The sequence below is a fragment of the Podarcis gaigeae genome, assembly GCF_964106915.1.
Source record: "Podarcis gaigeae genome assembly, chromosome: 10".
In the NCBI taxonomy this organism is placed as follows: Eukaryota; Metazoa; Chordata; class Lepidosauria; order Squamata; family Lacertidae; genus Podarcis; species Podarcis gaigeae.
The window spans coordinates 9,292,507-9,309,600 of NC_139686.1; the positions used below are offsets into that span (position 1 = coordinate 9,292,507).

General features: G+C 46.6%; 1 protein-coding gene across 1 annotated transcript in view; it reads right to left on the minus strand.

Moving 5' to 3' along the window:
- The window catches only part of ITIH5 (inter-alpha-trypsin inhibitor heavy chain 5), a 73,926-nt gene continuing 56,832 nt past the window's right edge, over positions 1–17,094 (minus strand). Inside the window, exons 9-14 of the mRNA XM_083700117.1 lie at positions 15,546–15,855; positions 12,842–13,398; positions 10,921–10,974; positions 8,569–8,685; positions 4,879–5,256; positions 1–2,174 (exon numbers count right to left, since the gene is read on the minus strand). Of these exons, the coding sequence (XP_083556243.1) occupies positions 1,873–2,174; positions 4,879–5,256; positions 8,569–8,685; positions 10,921–10,974; positions 12,842–13,398; positions 15,546–15,855 (1,718 nt within the window). The 3' untranslated portion in view covers positions 1–1,872. The remainder of the gene's footprint in view (positions 2,175–4,878; positions 5,257–8,568; positions 8,686–10,920; positions 10,975–12,841; positions 13,399–15,545; positions 15,856–17,094) is intronic.

The window sequence follows — 17,094 nt, forward strand, 5'->3', positions numbered from 1 at the left end:
TTGTCAGAGACACCCTTTCCTTTATTATTCACATGTCACCGGGGTGAGTCTGTTTTCCAAGGAGGACTGGAGGCTAAGTGCTGGTTTCAATTGGACCTGTGGATACATAGCATGTCAGATCTTCAGAGGTCTGCGCACTGCACAATCAGACAATAGATTGCAACGTGGAATGTCGAGATGCAGTCAGCTCAATGTGTAGTCTGGGGCTACAATTCCTTTTTTAGCCTCAGTAAAATTGAATTAATATATTGACAGACCTCACAAAGGGATTTGTAAGGATATTACACAAACACTTTCCTAAATCTAGTCTCCCACCTTTTTTTTCTTTTAACAACAAAAATCTTCCTCAATTAATGATAAAAGAAATTGCACTACAGAATTATCAAATCCAGTGGGATTATCATGGGCAGGGGTAGTATTGGGTTTACCATCATTTTCAGGTGGGTGATTTTTTTTGTGAGTGTACCATTGTTTCATTCTGCAAATCATCCCATCAGTGGTCTGCATTCTTCAGTCTCCCCAGCTGCCCACCTAGGGCAGGCATCCCCAAACTCAGCCCTCCAAATGTTTTGGGACTACAATTCCCATCATCCCTGAAGACCAGTCCTGTTAGCTAGGGATGATGGGAGTTGTAGTCCCAAAACATCTGGAGGGCCGAGTTTTGGGATGCCTGGCTTAGGGGAACACAGCAAGAGGTAACTCCTCCCCTGGAGCGTTCACAGATCAACACGTTCAGGCAGCCAGGGAGGCTGCACAGCACTGAAGTAGGGGGTTTATAATAAGATAAATAATAAGATAAATTCAAAGCACCATGTGGGAAAAAAATCTAAAGTGCCCTGAGGAACGAGGCAGGAAAATAGAAGCCTCTTTTCACAAGAAAGTTAGTAATTGGAGGGCAACAGATTTGGAAACCACGCTACCAAAAATGTTGTTCTGTTCTGAGACAAAGGAGGCACTTGGAAGGAGCTTTCTGTTGCCTGCATTTACATGAATGTCCCTACTGTGGAAGGACATGTGTATCCAGAATTGGCCTCCACAGTCACTTACGGACTCACTGTGAAAACCGTGTTTATGGAAGACAATCTTACTCGGCTACGAGTGATCGCCAAAGAAGAAGACGACGACGATGGTGTAAATTGAGCTGTGCATGGACTTGCATTCTTATTCTTAACTAAAACATGGAAAACTGCCTTATAGTAAGTCAGACCATTGGTCCACCTAGCTCAGTAGTGCTTACACAGACTGGCAGCAACCCTCCAGGGTTTCAGACAGGGAGACATTCCCAGTCATATCCGGACATGGCCGGGGATTGGACTGGGAACCTTTTGCATGCAAACACAGGAAGATACTGTCCCCACCAGAGAGAAGCTGATTGGTTGTGATAGGCATGATTCAATTGAAGCGAAGGGCATTTAAATCCCATTGATCTCAAGGGAGAAATTAACCTTGCTTGATGAAATCAATGGGATCTATTAAAAGCGCTTCATTTGGGCTGGTTTGTGACCTTTCAGACTCAATGAAAATGTAGCACCAGAACTGTGGAGGTAAAAAATAGGCACTTTTAAAATTGTTCATTCAAATGAAATAGCCCACATTCTGTAAGCTATTTCCTGTATTACGGGCACCGTGAACAATATGCGCAATCTTTTATTCTTTTCTTTTTTAAAAAGTCCACATTAGACCTTATTACAGTCACTCGGGAAAATGTCCTTTAGTGAACCAGAGAGCAGGCAGCTGTCTTGTATAAATGGAATTCCTTTCGAAACAAATCTTGATTTCTTTGGCTTTACAAAACACTGTCAAAGTGCAGGAATCGCCTCGGGACCGGATGGCTTCCTTTGTGTAAAAAAGCAAGTGGGGTTCTTTTTCTCCTCAGAGTTGGTTTTCCGTCAAGGAGCTAGTCCCTGTGTCAAAAGGGTGAGAAGCCAAGTAATCCTTATAGGCCCCGTCAATCAGTTTCTCTGCGTTGTTCTTGGCAAACCAGCAGTCCACTTCCTGTTCGCCATTGTAGATCTTCCTCTGCTTCCATACAACGGGAATCAAGCGCCCTTTCAGCTCTAATGCGTTTCCAGCATTTATGTCCATGATTTTTGTTAGGTTCCCACTGGACATTTGGTGTTTCTCCCCAAGAGGCTCTTGGGTAGTGAGCTTAACGTCTTGGTGTAAGAACTGGCCTGTGTAGGAAGAAAGGGAGAGCTTGTCAGAGGCATGAATACAGATACGACATCTTGCAGCCACTCATAGCAGGGCCTTCACTGTGGTGGCTCCTGCCATGTGACTCATTCTCCCCTTAGAACAGAGGGGGAGCAATAAATCACACGGCGTCTGTCAAGTTAACTCTTTATTCAAGGAAACAAGTCGACTCAGGGGGGCAGTCCTACTGAACACAGCAGTTTGTCTCAGTAGATCTTGCACCTATGACACAGTTGGGACTGAAGGTCCTCGCCTTCCCCCAGTTGTCCTCCTCCCCCTTCCTAGGCAATTTGAGACTCCCCCAGCATGCCCGTCTCTCTTCCTCCCTCTTCATACCTCTTCTGGTCCTGGGAGACCAGAGGTGGTGGAGCTAGTCATAGCAGCAGGAGGAGACACCTCGGCTTCTTCACAAATTTGTGTGATGGCCTGGGATTCAGACTTGGAGGCTGAACCTGAGGAATCCCAGCCTGCACAGGAGTGAGCCGGGGCTGGGGCTTGAGCCTGAAGGGTCCTCACCTGTGCTGGATCCTCAGGTGCAGGCATCAGCTGAGTCTGCTCGGGCTCCTGAGGGGGTGGAGGCCCCATTGCCTGCTCCACTTTCAGCCCCGTCAGAGGAAGCTAAGGTTGCCTCTGGGTCCGGTAACCCTCCAGCCTCTCCTGAGCTGCAGAGGCTCAGGGCAGAAAGGTGGAGGGAACTAAGTTCCCGCAGGAGGAGTGCTTGCCTCCAGGCCAGGAGAGACGAGTCACCTGTGGACCGGGGCTGCCCTATGCCTCGGGGCAGATAAAAGCCAGTCAGCACCAGTCCCAGGTTGCGGGAGCAACATTGTTGGTAGCCTGTTCCTGCCTGTACCCTGTCATGCTCTTCTGCCAGAGTTCCTGACCTCACCCGACTCCCTGCCTTGGATCCCACTTCAGCTTTGACAGACAGCCTCCATACCGCACCCTCGACCTCGGACTGGACTCGGACCTCGCCATACGGTTAACCCTCAGGACCAGCACAATTTGACTCGTCTCTGCCTCTCGGGCCCCCTCCTCTCTTGCGTCTGCCTTTGATTCTGGACTGCTATCTGCCACAGCCTCTTCCTTCTCACTAAGTCCTGCTACCTCTTCTATAAAAACTATAGCGTGATTAGTTTTTAGATGCACAAAGAGTCAAGGGTCTATCACCCAACCACCACTGACACAGGATTCTTTATAGCTGGGATATATTCCAAAAACATGAATATTGATAATGTAATGTAATGTAATGTAATAAATAAAAGAAGGATGCTCTCTCACCCCTTAAGTAGCCAAAACACTAGCCCTCTGCTGCAAAAGTGTGGCTTGGTGGAACCCCAAGGATTGCAAGAATTCCAAAGATCTTTGGGCGGGGGGAATCCTAGAGAGGCATAGCTCCCATGCTCAGTGGCCACTAAATGCTAACTTGGGGGATGGGGGTGGGAATAGGGAGAGAACAGGGGAGGGAAGAGAAGAGAAGGAGGAGCAATAACCCTGTACAGAAGCATTCTACACTGTGTAGACACTGTGAGAGCCAGTGTGGTGTAGTGGTTAAGAGCGGTAGACTCGTAATCTGGGGAACCGGGTTCGCGTCTCCGCTCCTCCACATGCAGCTGCTGGGTGACCTTGGGCCAGTCACACTTCTTTGAAGTCTCTCAGCCCCACTCACCTCACAGAGTGTTTGTTGTGGGGGAGGAAGGGAAAGGAGAATTTTAGCCGCTTTGAGACTCCTTCGGGTAGTGATAAAGCGGGATATCAAATCCAAACTCTTCTACACTGCAACATTTTGTTGCAGCTCCCTATTTGCCTCATTCTTAAAAGCGCAAAAACGGCAGCCGGGGGGGCACAGGAGGGTGAGTTCACACGCTCTGCTGGACCCCTAAGATCCCCACTCCTCCATGGGGAGTTTTTTTTGGGGGTGCCTAGCCCTGGGGCTCACCCCCAAAGCTCTAGCCGCCAGAAACGTGCCGTCCTTTAAGCAGACAACACGGAGCGTGCCGCCACTGCCTCCGCAGCAAACCGGAAGTCCACCATTTGCCTCACTCTTAAAAGGATAATAACAACAATAATAAATTTTATTTATACCCCACCCTCCCCAGCCAAGGTCGGGCTCAGGGCGGCTAACAACCAATAATAAAAACAAGTTGAATGAATACAACTTAAAAACAAGATTAAAATACAACATTAAAACATTAAAATGCAGCCTCATCACAGGAGGAGAAAGGAAAAAAGAAAGAGGGGGAGGGAATCAAATTGATTCCAAGCCAAAGGCCAGGCAGAACCACTCTGTCTTACTGGCCCTGCAGAAAGAAATCAGATCCCACAGGTCCCTGGTCTCATGAGACAGAGCGTTCCACCAGGCTGGAGCCAGTGTTGAGAAGGCCCTGTGCTCTGGTTGAGGCTAATCTAACTTCCTTAGGGCCCGGGACCACTAGGGTGTTGCTATTTATGGACCTTAAGGTCCTCCGTGGGGCATACCAGGAGAGGCAGTCCCATAGGTACAAGGGTCCTAGGTCCTAGGATAGGCATTGTACCAACTCATTCTTGCACAATTGGGATCTTCTGCTTCCCAGTTTGAAGTTCCCTGTCCCTAATTCTTGGAGAGGATGCTGGGAGAAGCTAGAGCATCCGATCTAATTTAGGCTCCATGGCCTGGCGCCCTACGTTCTCAGAGTGTTTCCCTCTTACCGATCAGCCCATGGGAGCTTGGGGAAAGGCCTTGGCTGTTGGAGATGTAGAAGCCCAGATGATCCTTTTGGTAGGGAGCGGGGTTCTTGTAGTGGTGGATCAGGACAACGAAACTGACAGTGCCCCTTATGGCCACGGTGACGTTGGAACGGGCTGCAATGGACACCTCGAGGTTCCTGCTTGCTATTGTGGCGCTGCGGTCGCAAGGCAGGATGAGCCTCTTCCCATCATCCATGATGACCTTCGTGGGAGTGACCTCCAGGTAGGACCTTTCTGGTTTGTTGCTGAGAATTGTGATGCTTCTGAAGTAGGTTCTTTGCTTCTTGTGGCCTCTCCGAGGGGCAGGGGCTCCCACCAGCTGGCCATTCACGGTCACACCTTAAAGGGCAAGGAAGAAAGGCAATGGTTTGGATGCTGAGCCAAGAGGAACGTTCAGGAAAGACAAGCTTTTGTAGAGTCTGCAACACGAACTGGATTTCTGAGACACACTTTTATTTTTGAGGAGCATAACATTTCAGAGTTGGAAGGGACCCCAAATATAGTCTCTTCCAACCCCTTGCAATGCAGGAATCTCAACTAAAGAATCCATGGCAGATGGCCATCCAACCTCTGCTTGAAAACCTCCAACGAAGGAGTGTCCACCATCTTCCAATGGAGTCCGTTTCACTATTGAATAGTTCTTCCTAATATTTAAACTTCTTATAGACTTTCTGCATGGAAGGGAAAATGAACTTGTAATACCTGGATTTGAAGACTGACAAAATATTGGTTTATAAAAAAATAGAACAGTTGGATGTTAATGAATGAATAGTATATTTAGCCGCAGGACAGAGAACCAAAAATCATTTTATTTTATTTTATTTTATTTTATTTTATTTTATTTTATTTTATTTTATTTTATTTTATTTTATTTTATTTTATTATTTCTCTCTTTTTTTTCCCCTCTCACCCCCACCCCCATCCCACTTTCCCTCTTTTCTTCTTTTTGCTTTTCGTTCCTTTTTAGGTTAGATTGTTAAAAGCATTTCTTTTATTCTGGTGTATTACAAAAAGAAACTTACATTGGCTATGGACTTTGGGCAAGTATCGATCAAAATGGATATTTGCAGAAAGTTCTTCCTAAAAGAAAAGCACATACTTGGGGAAAGTATGCATAAATGGAAAAATTAAAGGTAAAGGTAAAGGTACCTCTGCCCGTACGGGCCAGTCTTGACAGACTCTGGGGTTGTGCCCCATCTCACTCAAGAGGCCAGGGGCCAGCGCTGTCCGGAGACACTTCCGGGTCACGTGGCCAGCGTGACATCGCTGCTCTGGCGAGCCAGAGCCGCACACGGAAACGCCGTTTACCTTCCCGCTGGTAAGCGGTCCCTATTTATCTACTTGCACCCGGAGGTGCTTTCGAACTGCTAGGTTGGCAGGCGCTGGGACCGAGCAGCGGGAGTGCACCCCGCCGCAGGGATTCGAACCGCCGACCTTTCGAAGGAAAAATTGGAACACTGAATTATGGAGTGAGTGGAACAAGGTAGGGGTCATGAGATAGATTCCTCTTAAAGGTCTTGTTTTCCTTCTCTTTTGTAAAACTATGGTTGCCTTGTCTTCCTCATTCTCGTGGTCACACCCCCCCAACGCCCTGGCTGGTCAAGAACTTTGCTGCCATATAAATAATCCTCTTACAAATCACAGCTGCTTAGGAATTCCAGGCCAGATCAGAAGCTCAAGACCTCTAAAACCATTAGGACGGAAACATTTTAACTCAAGAGCTCCCATCGCCTTGATTTAATCTGCTTCTGGAGGCAAACTGTACCAAAGGAATTGGGGGGACGGGGGACACCAGGGTCCAAATCCATACAGACATTCAATGGCATAGCTGTCAATGTTTTCCTCCCCCCCCCTTATTCCGAATAGGATTCCTCGCAAGAAAAGGGGAAAGTTGACAGCTATGTTCAATGATGACAACATGGTTGCCTTTATCAGGTCATTCGGCCCCAATCCAGATAATTCCCTCTGCATTTTGGAGAAGGAAATTATAGGGAGGTCCAGTCATGGAACTCCACAAAACTCTGGTGTAACATGTTCTTTGGAGGCTCCTGGCATTTGACACTGTATGGCACGGATAGCAGTTAGTATTCATTGTTATTTTGATTTCCATTCCTTGCCTGTTGTTCAGCACAAGGCCCCAGTGTGGGTGAGAGCAGTGGTTTTGAACCAGTGTGACATGGCACCCTGCCTGGGGTGTGCCATGAATGGTGGTCAGGGATGCCTTGGGCAACACTGGCCTCTGTTCCTCTTTCCTTCCCTCCTTCCTCTGATGCCCTTTAGCATCTCTGCCTCCCAGCACAGCTGTTGCAGCAGCCCTAACTACAAGCTCCCCAGGCTAATGGTGCCTCTGGGGCTGGCTAGGAGGTGCTTCCCAGGCCCCTGTGGGGCAGTGTGAGGAGGCATCTCTCTTTGGGGTCGGGGGGCAACTCAAGAGACCCAGTGCTTCCTCCCCAATCACTTTTAAACGAATGGAGCCACTGCTAAAGGATAAGGAGAACGACAGACTTTTTTTGCACGCTGCTAATCTAGCTCTACTGGGTTAAACCACAGAGCCTAAGACTTGCTGATGAGAAGGTTGGCAGTTCGAATCCCTGCGATGGGGTGAGCTCCCGTTGCTTGGTCCCTGCTCCTGCCAACTTAGCAGTTCGAAAGCACGTCAAAGTGCAAGTAGATAAATTCGTACCGCTCCAGCAGGAAGGTAAACGGCATTTCCGTGCGTTACTCTGGTTCGCCAGAAGCAGCTTAGTCATGCTGGCCACATGACCCAGAAGCTGTACGCCGGCTCCCTTGGCCTATAAAGCGAGATGAGCGCCGCAACCCCAGAGTTGGCCACGACTGAACCTAATGGTCAGGGGTCCTTTACCTTGAAGACAGAAGTGCCTGGCGTGCTCTGGTCCATGGTGTCACGAAGAGTCGGACACGACTAAACGACTAAACAACAACAAAGGGACGCGGGTGGCACTGTGGTCTAAACTGGATGAGTTCCTGAGCAAAGATAATCATGCAGACTCAAAATTCACTGAAAAGCTATGGGCCTACATTGCCATCAACCAACTGTTGGCTGAGAGGTGAGAAGGGGGATTTCTTAGAACCTTCCCAGAAGAGGAAGAATTTGTATAATTCTAGCTCTGAAATAATGCTAGCTGGGACCCAGTACTAGTGATTCTCTGTACTGCACAGTTAGTATGCATTCTGTGGAGTGGGATTGTGACTGGCTCAGTTTAAAGGCAAACTTGCTTAAGTCACCCTTTAAGTAGTGCGGGTGGCGCTGTGGGTTAAACCACAGAGCCTAGCGCTTGCCGATCAGAAGGTTGGCAGTTCGAATCCCTGCAACGGGGTGAGCTGCCGTTGCTCAGTCCCTGCTCCTGCCAACCTAGCAGTTCGAAAGCACGTCAAAGTGCAAGTAGATTAATAGATACCGCTCCAGCGGGAAGGTAAATGGCATTTCTGTGCGCTGCTCTGGTTTGCCAGAAGCGGCTTAGTCATGCTGGCCACATGACCTGGATGCTGTACGCTGGCTCCCTTGGCCAGTAAAGCGAGATGAGGGCCGCAACCCCAGAGTCGTCCGTGACTTGACTTAACTGTCAGGGGTACCTTTAATCTAGCTCTGCTAATACAGAAAGTAAACATTTATTTCTTCTTCCAACATACCAGAGTTCTTATGGTCGGAAACCAATCTGAGGATGTCTCCTGGTTCCCCGTCAATGTTGAAGCAGACCGTTAGCTTGCTCAAGGGGAAATCGACGACAAAATGAGGGTCCCCATCCGCTGGAAAGACAAGAATTAAATAAGAATAATGCGGAGTCGCAGACTTTAAGGCTCCCACCCACACACAGCACCAAACAAAAATGCTACCCCATTTGAGGAGAGACTTCTTGCTTCTCTCCTCCATCACCAGCACCACCACGAACATTTTGTAGCTTTGGGGGCAAGGTTTTCCTAAAAGGAAAAACAAACTAGACTATAGTTAAGACTCCAAAGAAGACCATCCACAATGGACTACTGTTGAATGTAGGGAAATGGATTTGAGATGCCTTCAAAGACTACAATTTATTGGGGCAGATGTTTTTGTGGGTTTTGTCTGATGCATCTTTGAACGAGCCTCAAGCTCACTCTAGCTTCCAATCTTGGTTGTGTGGACAAACCATAGTCTGCCATGTTTTGGATGAAACAAAGAAACAAACTATGGTTTGTCTTGAAGCAGGATAGGCAGGAGGAGGTCATTGGGCATTTAGCAGAAACGGGGTGAAGAGTTGAGGCTCAATCCACACCCCTTAAAAAAAAATATTTATGCTTTTCAGATGGATACATTTCACTGATTTTACAATCATTTTGACATTTCTAAACTTGATTTCCTTCACCCTTTTTCTACAGTTCCTTAAATTTATTTTTAATATCGTCTGCATATCCAAATTATCTTAATTTCCTCATTTATTCATCTACTTTAAATATAAACCCACTATAAAACTGCAGGTTATTACAATAATCTTGCCAATGTCCTTATCTGTTTACAATTTATCTGTAAATATTCAATAAACTATTTCCATTCTTTTATAAAAAGTTTGTTGTCTTGATTTCTTATTCTTCCGGTAAGTTTCGCCATTTCTGCAAATTCCATAAGCTTCTGTATCCATTCCTCCTTTGCTGGGACTTCTGCTCCTTTCTACTTATGGGCAAGTAACATTCTCGCCGCTGTAGTAGCATTCATGAATAAATTTCTATACATTTTAGGTAGTTCTGTCCCTATAATTCCCAAAAGAAAAGCTTCTAGTGTTTGTTTTCTACAAAGGTTATTTTAAACATCCTTTTCATTTCATTATATATCATTTCCCAGTAAACATTAACCTTACTACAAGACCACCACATATGATAAAAAGAACCTTCTTTCCATTTCCAACACTTATTTGATTTAGATTTATACATATGAGGCTCATGCTACTCTTGCACATGTAACGTTGAACAACCCCATTGTGACATTTCTACACAAAGCTCAAAACATCCAACAAAAGGAAAGCACTTCAGTTATTGAATTGTTTTGCTGCCACGGAAGTGAAATCCAAGTTGTGTTCACTTCTGGGTCAAAACTGGTGGCCCAATCCGCCATCAACATATGGGAACAGCTCTTCCATGTCACACTACATTCCTTGAGACTAGCAGATGATGGGTCACGGTTTAAGGTGCTCCCAACCCAACTTGGAATAAATGGAGGCAGTGAGAGATTTTACTTTCTTGGGCTCCATGATCACTGCAGATGGTGACAGGAGTCACGAAATTAAAAGACGCCTGCTTCTTGGGAGGAAAGCAATGACAAACCTAGACAGCATCTTAAAAAGCAGAGACATCACCTTGCCAACAAAGGTCCGTATAGTTAAAGCTATGGTTTTCCCAGTAGTGATGTATGGAAGTGAGAGCTGGACAATAAAGAAGGCTGATCGCCAAAGAATGGATGCTTTTGAATTCTGGTGCTGGAGGGAGACTCTTGAGGGTCCCATGGACTGCAAGAAGATCAAACGCATCCATTCTTAAGGAAATCAGCCCTGAGTGCTCACTGGAAGAACAGATCGTGAAGCTGAAGCTCCAATACTTTGGCCACCTCATGAGAAGAGAAGACTCCCTGGAAAAGACCCTGATATTGGCACAAGGAGAAGGGGACGACAGAGGACGAGATGGTTGGACAGTGTTCCCGAAGATACCAGCATGAGTTTGACCAATCTGTGGGAGGCAGTGGAAGACAGGAGTGCCTAGTGTGCTCTGGTCCAAGGGGTCACGAAGAGTCGGAAATGCCTAAATGCCAAAACAACAACAACCCAACTTGTCTGAGGTCTCATGAATGGTGACGAGATCCAAGGCCTTCTTGGTAATATTCTCCTGCGCTCAAAAGAGTCCTGCTTGCTCAGTGTACCAACGCCTTTTGGAGGAAACTGTTAAGATACTTCCAGAAAGTTTGTGCTAAGTTAAGAGAATATGCTGAACGGGAACGACCTGCCTCGCTAGGGGACTTACCTGATGTTTTAGTGACTTCAACTTTTTGTTTCGCTGGCTTTGCAACAACAGGCCCTAGATAGCCAGGAGAAAACAGGGAGGAGAAAACAAACATGATAAGCAATAACATGGCTATTTCATACTGTAATTTAAGGTTCCCTTTTGTCCAAAGAATATCACAGAATTGTAGAGTTGACTCAAAGAGCCATCTAGTCCAACTTACTGCAATGCAAGTATCACAACGATCTGAAGTTTCCCTCCTTTCCCCTTCTCTTCTTTAATTTCTGTGTTTTAATAAAATGCTTAATATTTGGTGCTTATTTCTGTATGCTGTTTTTCCTTTGTCCTTTCAAGCTTCAATGGTAGTAAAAATGGAATTGCAACAGTATACCGTATTGGCCATGGGACGCAGGTGGCGCTGTGGGTTAAAGCCTCAGCGCCTAGGACTTGCCGATCGAAAGGTCGGCGGTTCGAATCCCTGCGGCGGGGTGCGCTCCCGCTGCTCGGTCCCAGCGCCTGCCAACCTAGCAGTTCGAAAGCACCTCCGGGTGCAAATAGATAAATAGGGACCGCTTACCAGCGGGAAGGTAAACGGCGTTTCCGTGTGCAGCTCTGGCTTGCCAGAGCAGCGATGTCACGCTGGCCACGTGACCCGGAAGTGTCTCCGGACAGCGCTGGCCCCTGGCCTCTTAAGTGAGATGGGCGCACAACCCCAGAGTCTGTCAAGACTGGCCCGTACGGGCAGGGGTACCTTTACCTTTTACCGTATTGGCCTGAATATAAGCTTCACTTTTTTTACCAAATTCTGACCTTGAAAAGTTCAAGTGCGACTTAAATTCGCGACCTTACAAAAATTGGCTTTTACGATATTGATGCTGAAACAGACATATGGTAAAACGGAACGAGTGTGAGTGCCTGCAGAATATTAAGGGAACAGCTTATATTCGGGTACAGTGAACCCTCCGTATATGAACTTAATTCATTCCTGGGGTCCGCACTTACTCCGAAAAGTCTGCATCTGGAGGCGCCGCTTTTGCGCATGTGTGATAGAGTACTTCTGTGCACGTGTGAAGCATGCTGACTGCTTCTGCGCATGCGTGTGCGGCAATACCCAGAAGTATACACTTCTGGGTTTGCTGCATTTGTAACTCAGAATTGCATTACCCAAAAGTAACATAACCCGAGGTACCACTGTATTATCTTCTTTCCTTTCCCCCCCCCTTGAATTTTAAAGGTACGGCTCATATTTGGGTGTGGCTTATATTTGGGCCAATACGGTAGTTGTGGCTCAACTTAAATTAATCCGTTTATGTGGGGTTTAAATGACATTGCCTGCTCCACAGTTCTCCATTTCATTCCCCCTGCCATCGAGTTTTCTGGTCCCCCCACCCAATGATCGGTCTGATTTCCATGGCCACTCAGCCTTCCTGGGGCTGTTTTGGGGCCTCTGCCCCCACCATATATTTCCCTAACTTCTGCAAGCCTTGGGATCCCCCAGCCTGCTGAAACCTTCTCCTTGTACATTAATAGGCTACATAAAGCCCAAAACTTGAAGAACCAGTGTGAGAAGAGCCAGTGTGGTGTAGTGGTTAAGAACGGTAGTGTCGTAATCTGGTGAACCGGGTTCGCTTCCCCGCTCCTCCACATGCAGCTGCTGGGTGACCTTGGGCCAGTCACACTTCTCTGAAGTCTCTCAGCCCCACTCACCTCACAGAGTGTTTGTTGTGGGGGAGGAAGGGAAAGGAGAATCTTAGCCGCTTTGAGACTCCGGAAGGGGAGTGAAAAGCGGGATATCAAATCCAAACTCTTCTTCTTCTTCTTCAAACCAAGACCACAACTAAACTGCATGGTGACAGAAACATTGCATTCCCACATCGTTTGACATAATACCTGCACACCATTCTTGGGGCTCAGAACATAAGAAAATGCGCCTCATGCTTACCTGATGGTGCCCGGTGACCTTGAAGTCCCTGCACGATCTCCCCAACTCCTTCAGTTGATGGGCCGGTGTAAACCTCCTTTGGGAGGTCCGCCTGGCTCGCAAGCTCCTTCATCTTCAGCGTGGTGAAGGGGGTGACGAAATTGTATGCGAGGGCCAGCTTCTCAGCTCTCTCCCTCAAGGTCTCCTTCTCCTCACTGTTGTCACTCTTCAGCCAGGAGGTCATCAGCTCCTTGATGGTGAGGTAGCTCCAAGTCCGTTCGACGTAGTTCTGATCATCTGTGGGGTCTTCGGCACCTCCGGAGACCAGTCCAATGTGGTTTTTGCCAGAGAGGTCTACGGCCACGTCCGTTTTCAGAAGGACATACTTGTCGCTGTTGCTGGCTGTCACCTCCACATGTAAGCGGTCGGCTGTCTTGTTGAAGAGCTTCCCGGCAATGACAATTTCAGACCCATTGAAGTAGTTGGGGAAGAGGTTCTGGGTCACTTGCTCCACGCTGTCTGTAGGGTAATCGATCCGGATGTCGGAAAGGAGAGGTGTCCCGATCTCGTCATAGAATCTGCGTAGGTACAGTTTGTTATTGAGAAGTGCATCCAAGGGGCGACATTACTGATATATAAGCAGAGCATAGTGGAAGCAGACAGGTGTCCTTACAGCAGATAACAAATATAATAGCCCTGCATCAGATTTCCAACTTGTGCAGCACTGTGGTCTAAACCATTGAGCTTCTCGGGCTTGCCGATCAGAAGGTCAGCGGTTCGAATCCCCGTGATGGGGTGAGCTCTGTCCCAGCTCCTGCCAACCTAGCAATTTGAAAGCCCGCCAGTGAGGGGAGCGCCCTGTTGCAACAGTTCAATAAGGATCAGGCTTACTAGCTGCTTTGCTTCTCAATATTCTCTGGTTGGCCTCTGTTATTTTCTCCGACTGATGGAGAATCTGCAAAGGACTCTATAATAACACTTGTGTCCCCCATAAGGGAATCAGGGCAGATTTTAGTTTATTACAGACCAGTGGTCTGACTTGCCAACTACCTATGTCCCTACGAGCAGCACAAAGTCCACAGCAAACTCCCCTGCGGAAGTAATTTGAAGTTTGACAGCTTGCTTCCAAGCTGAGAGAGAGAGATGGCGAAAACAGGGTTTTTATGGAGACAGTGCGACTTTTGCAGCTGCTGCTAAAGTTGCAAAACAATGAAGCAGGGACAGAGGAATGGAGAACTTCTGAAACAACAATGGGACACTAGCCCAGCAAGAACTGGCAAAAGACAGACATAATATTCTATGGGGACAGGAAGAAATATTACGGACAGAATAATTGCCACACACAGGAAGGAGTGAGTTTGAATGCTTCACCTCTGTAGGTGTACAAATCATTTAATGTGTTGATACGAATGGAAGTCGTTAAAACTGCAGTTGCGATATAAGGGATTGGTATCTTGACTGGAGCGTAATTGAAATTTATAAGAGTTTGGAACGCAGAAATAAAGTAAATCATCAAACCATTAATTCTAGCACGGGGGTGGGGGGCACTTAGATTGTATAATTTGGCATCTCAGTGATTGCTATTATTATTTGGCATTGTTATAATGAGGCATTGCTATTGGATTGTTGTAACTGAAAATTAATTAAAAAATATTATTAAAAAATAAAATAAAAAATAGTGTAGATTAATGTATTTTTAACCTTCTGTTGGAAGCCGTCCAGAATGGCTGGGGAAACCCAGCCAGAAGGGCGGGGCAGAAATAATAAATTATTATTATTGCTGTTGTTGTTGTTATTATTATTAGTATTATTAACCCCACAGGAAACCAGAATGTTTCTCCACAGACTTACTAACTAAAAACAGATAACTGGAATTATGTATTATTAGGGACCATTTAGGGGTGGAGGGAAGTCAATATATAAATCAGGGAGTCGAGCCAGAAGTAGCAAAAGGATATATTACTAAAATAGGAGAGGACCATAAGATGGCTAGTACTCCTTATATACGATGTGTATCTGAGAGTATTTTTCTTTTAGCATTTCTTTTCTTTATATTTTCTTTCTTTCTTTCTTTCTTTCTTTCTTTCTTTCTTTCTTTCTTTCTTTCTTTCTTTCTTTCTTCTATTTTGTTTGTATATGTAATATGGATATGTAAAGGTAAAGGGACCCCTGACCATTAGGTCTAGTCTTGATCGACTCTGGGGTTGTGGCGCTCATCTCGCTTTATTGGCCAGCATACAGCTTCCGGGTCATGTGACCAGCATGACTAAGCCGCTTCTGGCGAACAAGAGCAGCGCACGGAAATGCCGTTTACCTTCCCGCCGGAGTGGTACCTATTTATCTACTTGCACTTTGACGTGCTTTTGAACTGCTAGGCTGGCAGGAGCAGGGACCGAACAACGGGAGCTCACCCTGTCGTGGGGATTCGAACCGCCGACCTTCTGATCAGCAAGTCCTAGGCTCTGTGGTTTAATCCACAGCGCCACCCAGGTCCCAATATGGATACGTATATGTACTTAATTTAAATAAAAACAAAAATAAAAAATAAGCTGACGAACGGTCCGACTTTGCAACTTCCTACGTCGCTACGAGCAGCAAGGAGTCCACAACAAACTGCTTCGTGACAGTGCCCCAGGTCCCACCGAAGTCCACAGCTGGATTTGCGCCCAGCAAGCAGAACATCCAAACAGCCACGGCGAAAACTGGTTGCGTTTTCTCCACTCACCCTTTCAGCTGCGCAGCAGCATCCTCGTCTTCCTGTATCCGCCGCGTCATCCCGCAATTCTCCAGCGCCAGCCTCTCCAATAGTTGGTAGTCCACGTCGTTGCCGATGCCGATGGTGAAGAGGCAGAACCTGTTGCGGATGGCCGCTTTGGTGTTGCTGACGATCTTGGCGGACTGCGTCTCTCCAACCGTTGGCCGTCCGTCCGTCAGGAAGATGATCAAGGAGACGCTCCGAGCTTCGATGTCGTTCTGGGTGATGTAGTCATTGAGGATCTGCGTGCTGATTTGAAGGGCCCCATTTATGTTTGTACCTAGGAAGACACAGCAGAATTAACCTTTTGGGGCACGGGGAATAGGGAGTTAGTTGCTCAGCCCCTTCCTCCGCCACTGATACTGCCTGTGTTTTCTTGCTGCTGTATGGAAAAACACATGAATCTGACCTTTGAAGCCTTTGTAAGTAAACCATTTTTAACTTACCCAACATGTGGTAAGTGGGTAGTTTTTGAAGCAACTTAAAAGGCAATATTTTAAAGGTCTAACACAGAGCTTTCCAAACTATGTGTCATGACTGCCGTGTGTCTGCTGCAGTGTATAGCTGTGTTTTGCGAATGGTCCACACACTCGTCCCAGGGCTGGAAAGGGATTCGTTTAACCTTCGGTCCACTAGTAAAACTGAACTACTGTGTCACAAAATTTTTATTTTTATTTAGACAAAAATGTCTAACCAACATGAAAAGTTTGGAAAGCTCTGTTCTAACAGCCTATATTTTCATGCTTTACTTTGCTGCATGTTTTATGATTTTAAAACTCTGCTGGAGTTCTCTCACCAAAGAGTGCTTGCCCCAAACTTGGTTCTAGTCTTCCAGTGAAATCTCCTTCTATCAATCTATTTTTTCCCCTTTAAACAAAATATTAACATAAAGTACATCAGTGCTGAGTTTGCTGTTCCACGGTTGGACTAAAGCTACCTAAGGTTCTTTGGAAATGTCCCACTGGGCGAGAAAGCTAATTCTTTCAGTATGCGTGTGTCAACAACCAAGTTGATTCCACCCTACCCCTTGGCTTCACAGCTCTGCATGGTACACGCCAAAAATTATTCCCTCCTGTGATGAGCCAATACCTAGAGGCTCGTAACAATGTCTCTTTTTTGGAGGACTGTGAGGCTTCTCCTAGCGTTCCAGGAGAAGGCAACATTCATTTTCACTTGTCTCTGTATGACATGTGGATTTTCACAAAGGGGAATTAAGACAAATTCATGGAGGACTATCCATAGCCACTAGTCATGGTGGTCTTGTGTTCACAGAACCTGGATTTGGAGATGGAGAGGAGACAGGCCAACACATTTGGGTTGCTTTATCCTCTTGTAGGAGGAGGCAACCCCTCCTTTGCTTCCAAGTTCCAGTACCTTGTCTCTGTGCCTATAAGATCTGCTCGAAAGGCAGATATCCAACAGGTATAGCTTTTCTCAGCCTAGAGATGCGGCTCTGGAAGAAAGCTGCACCTGCTGAACTTTTGGATCATAAGGTAAAGGGACCCCTGACCACTAGGTC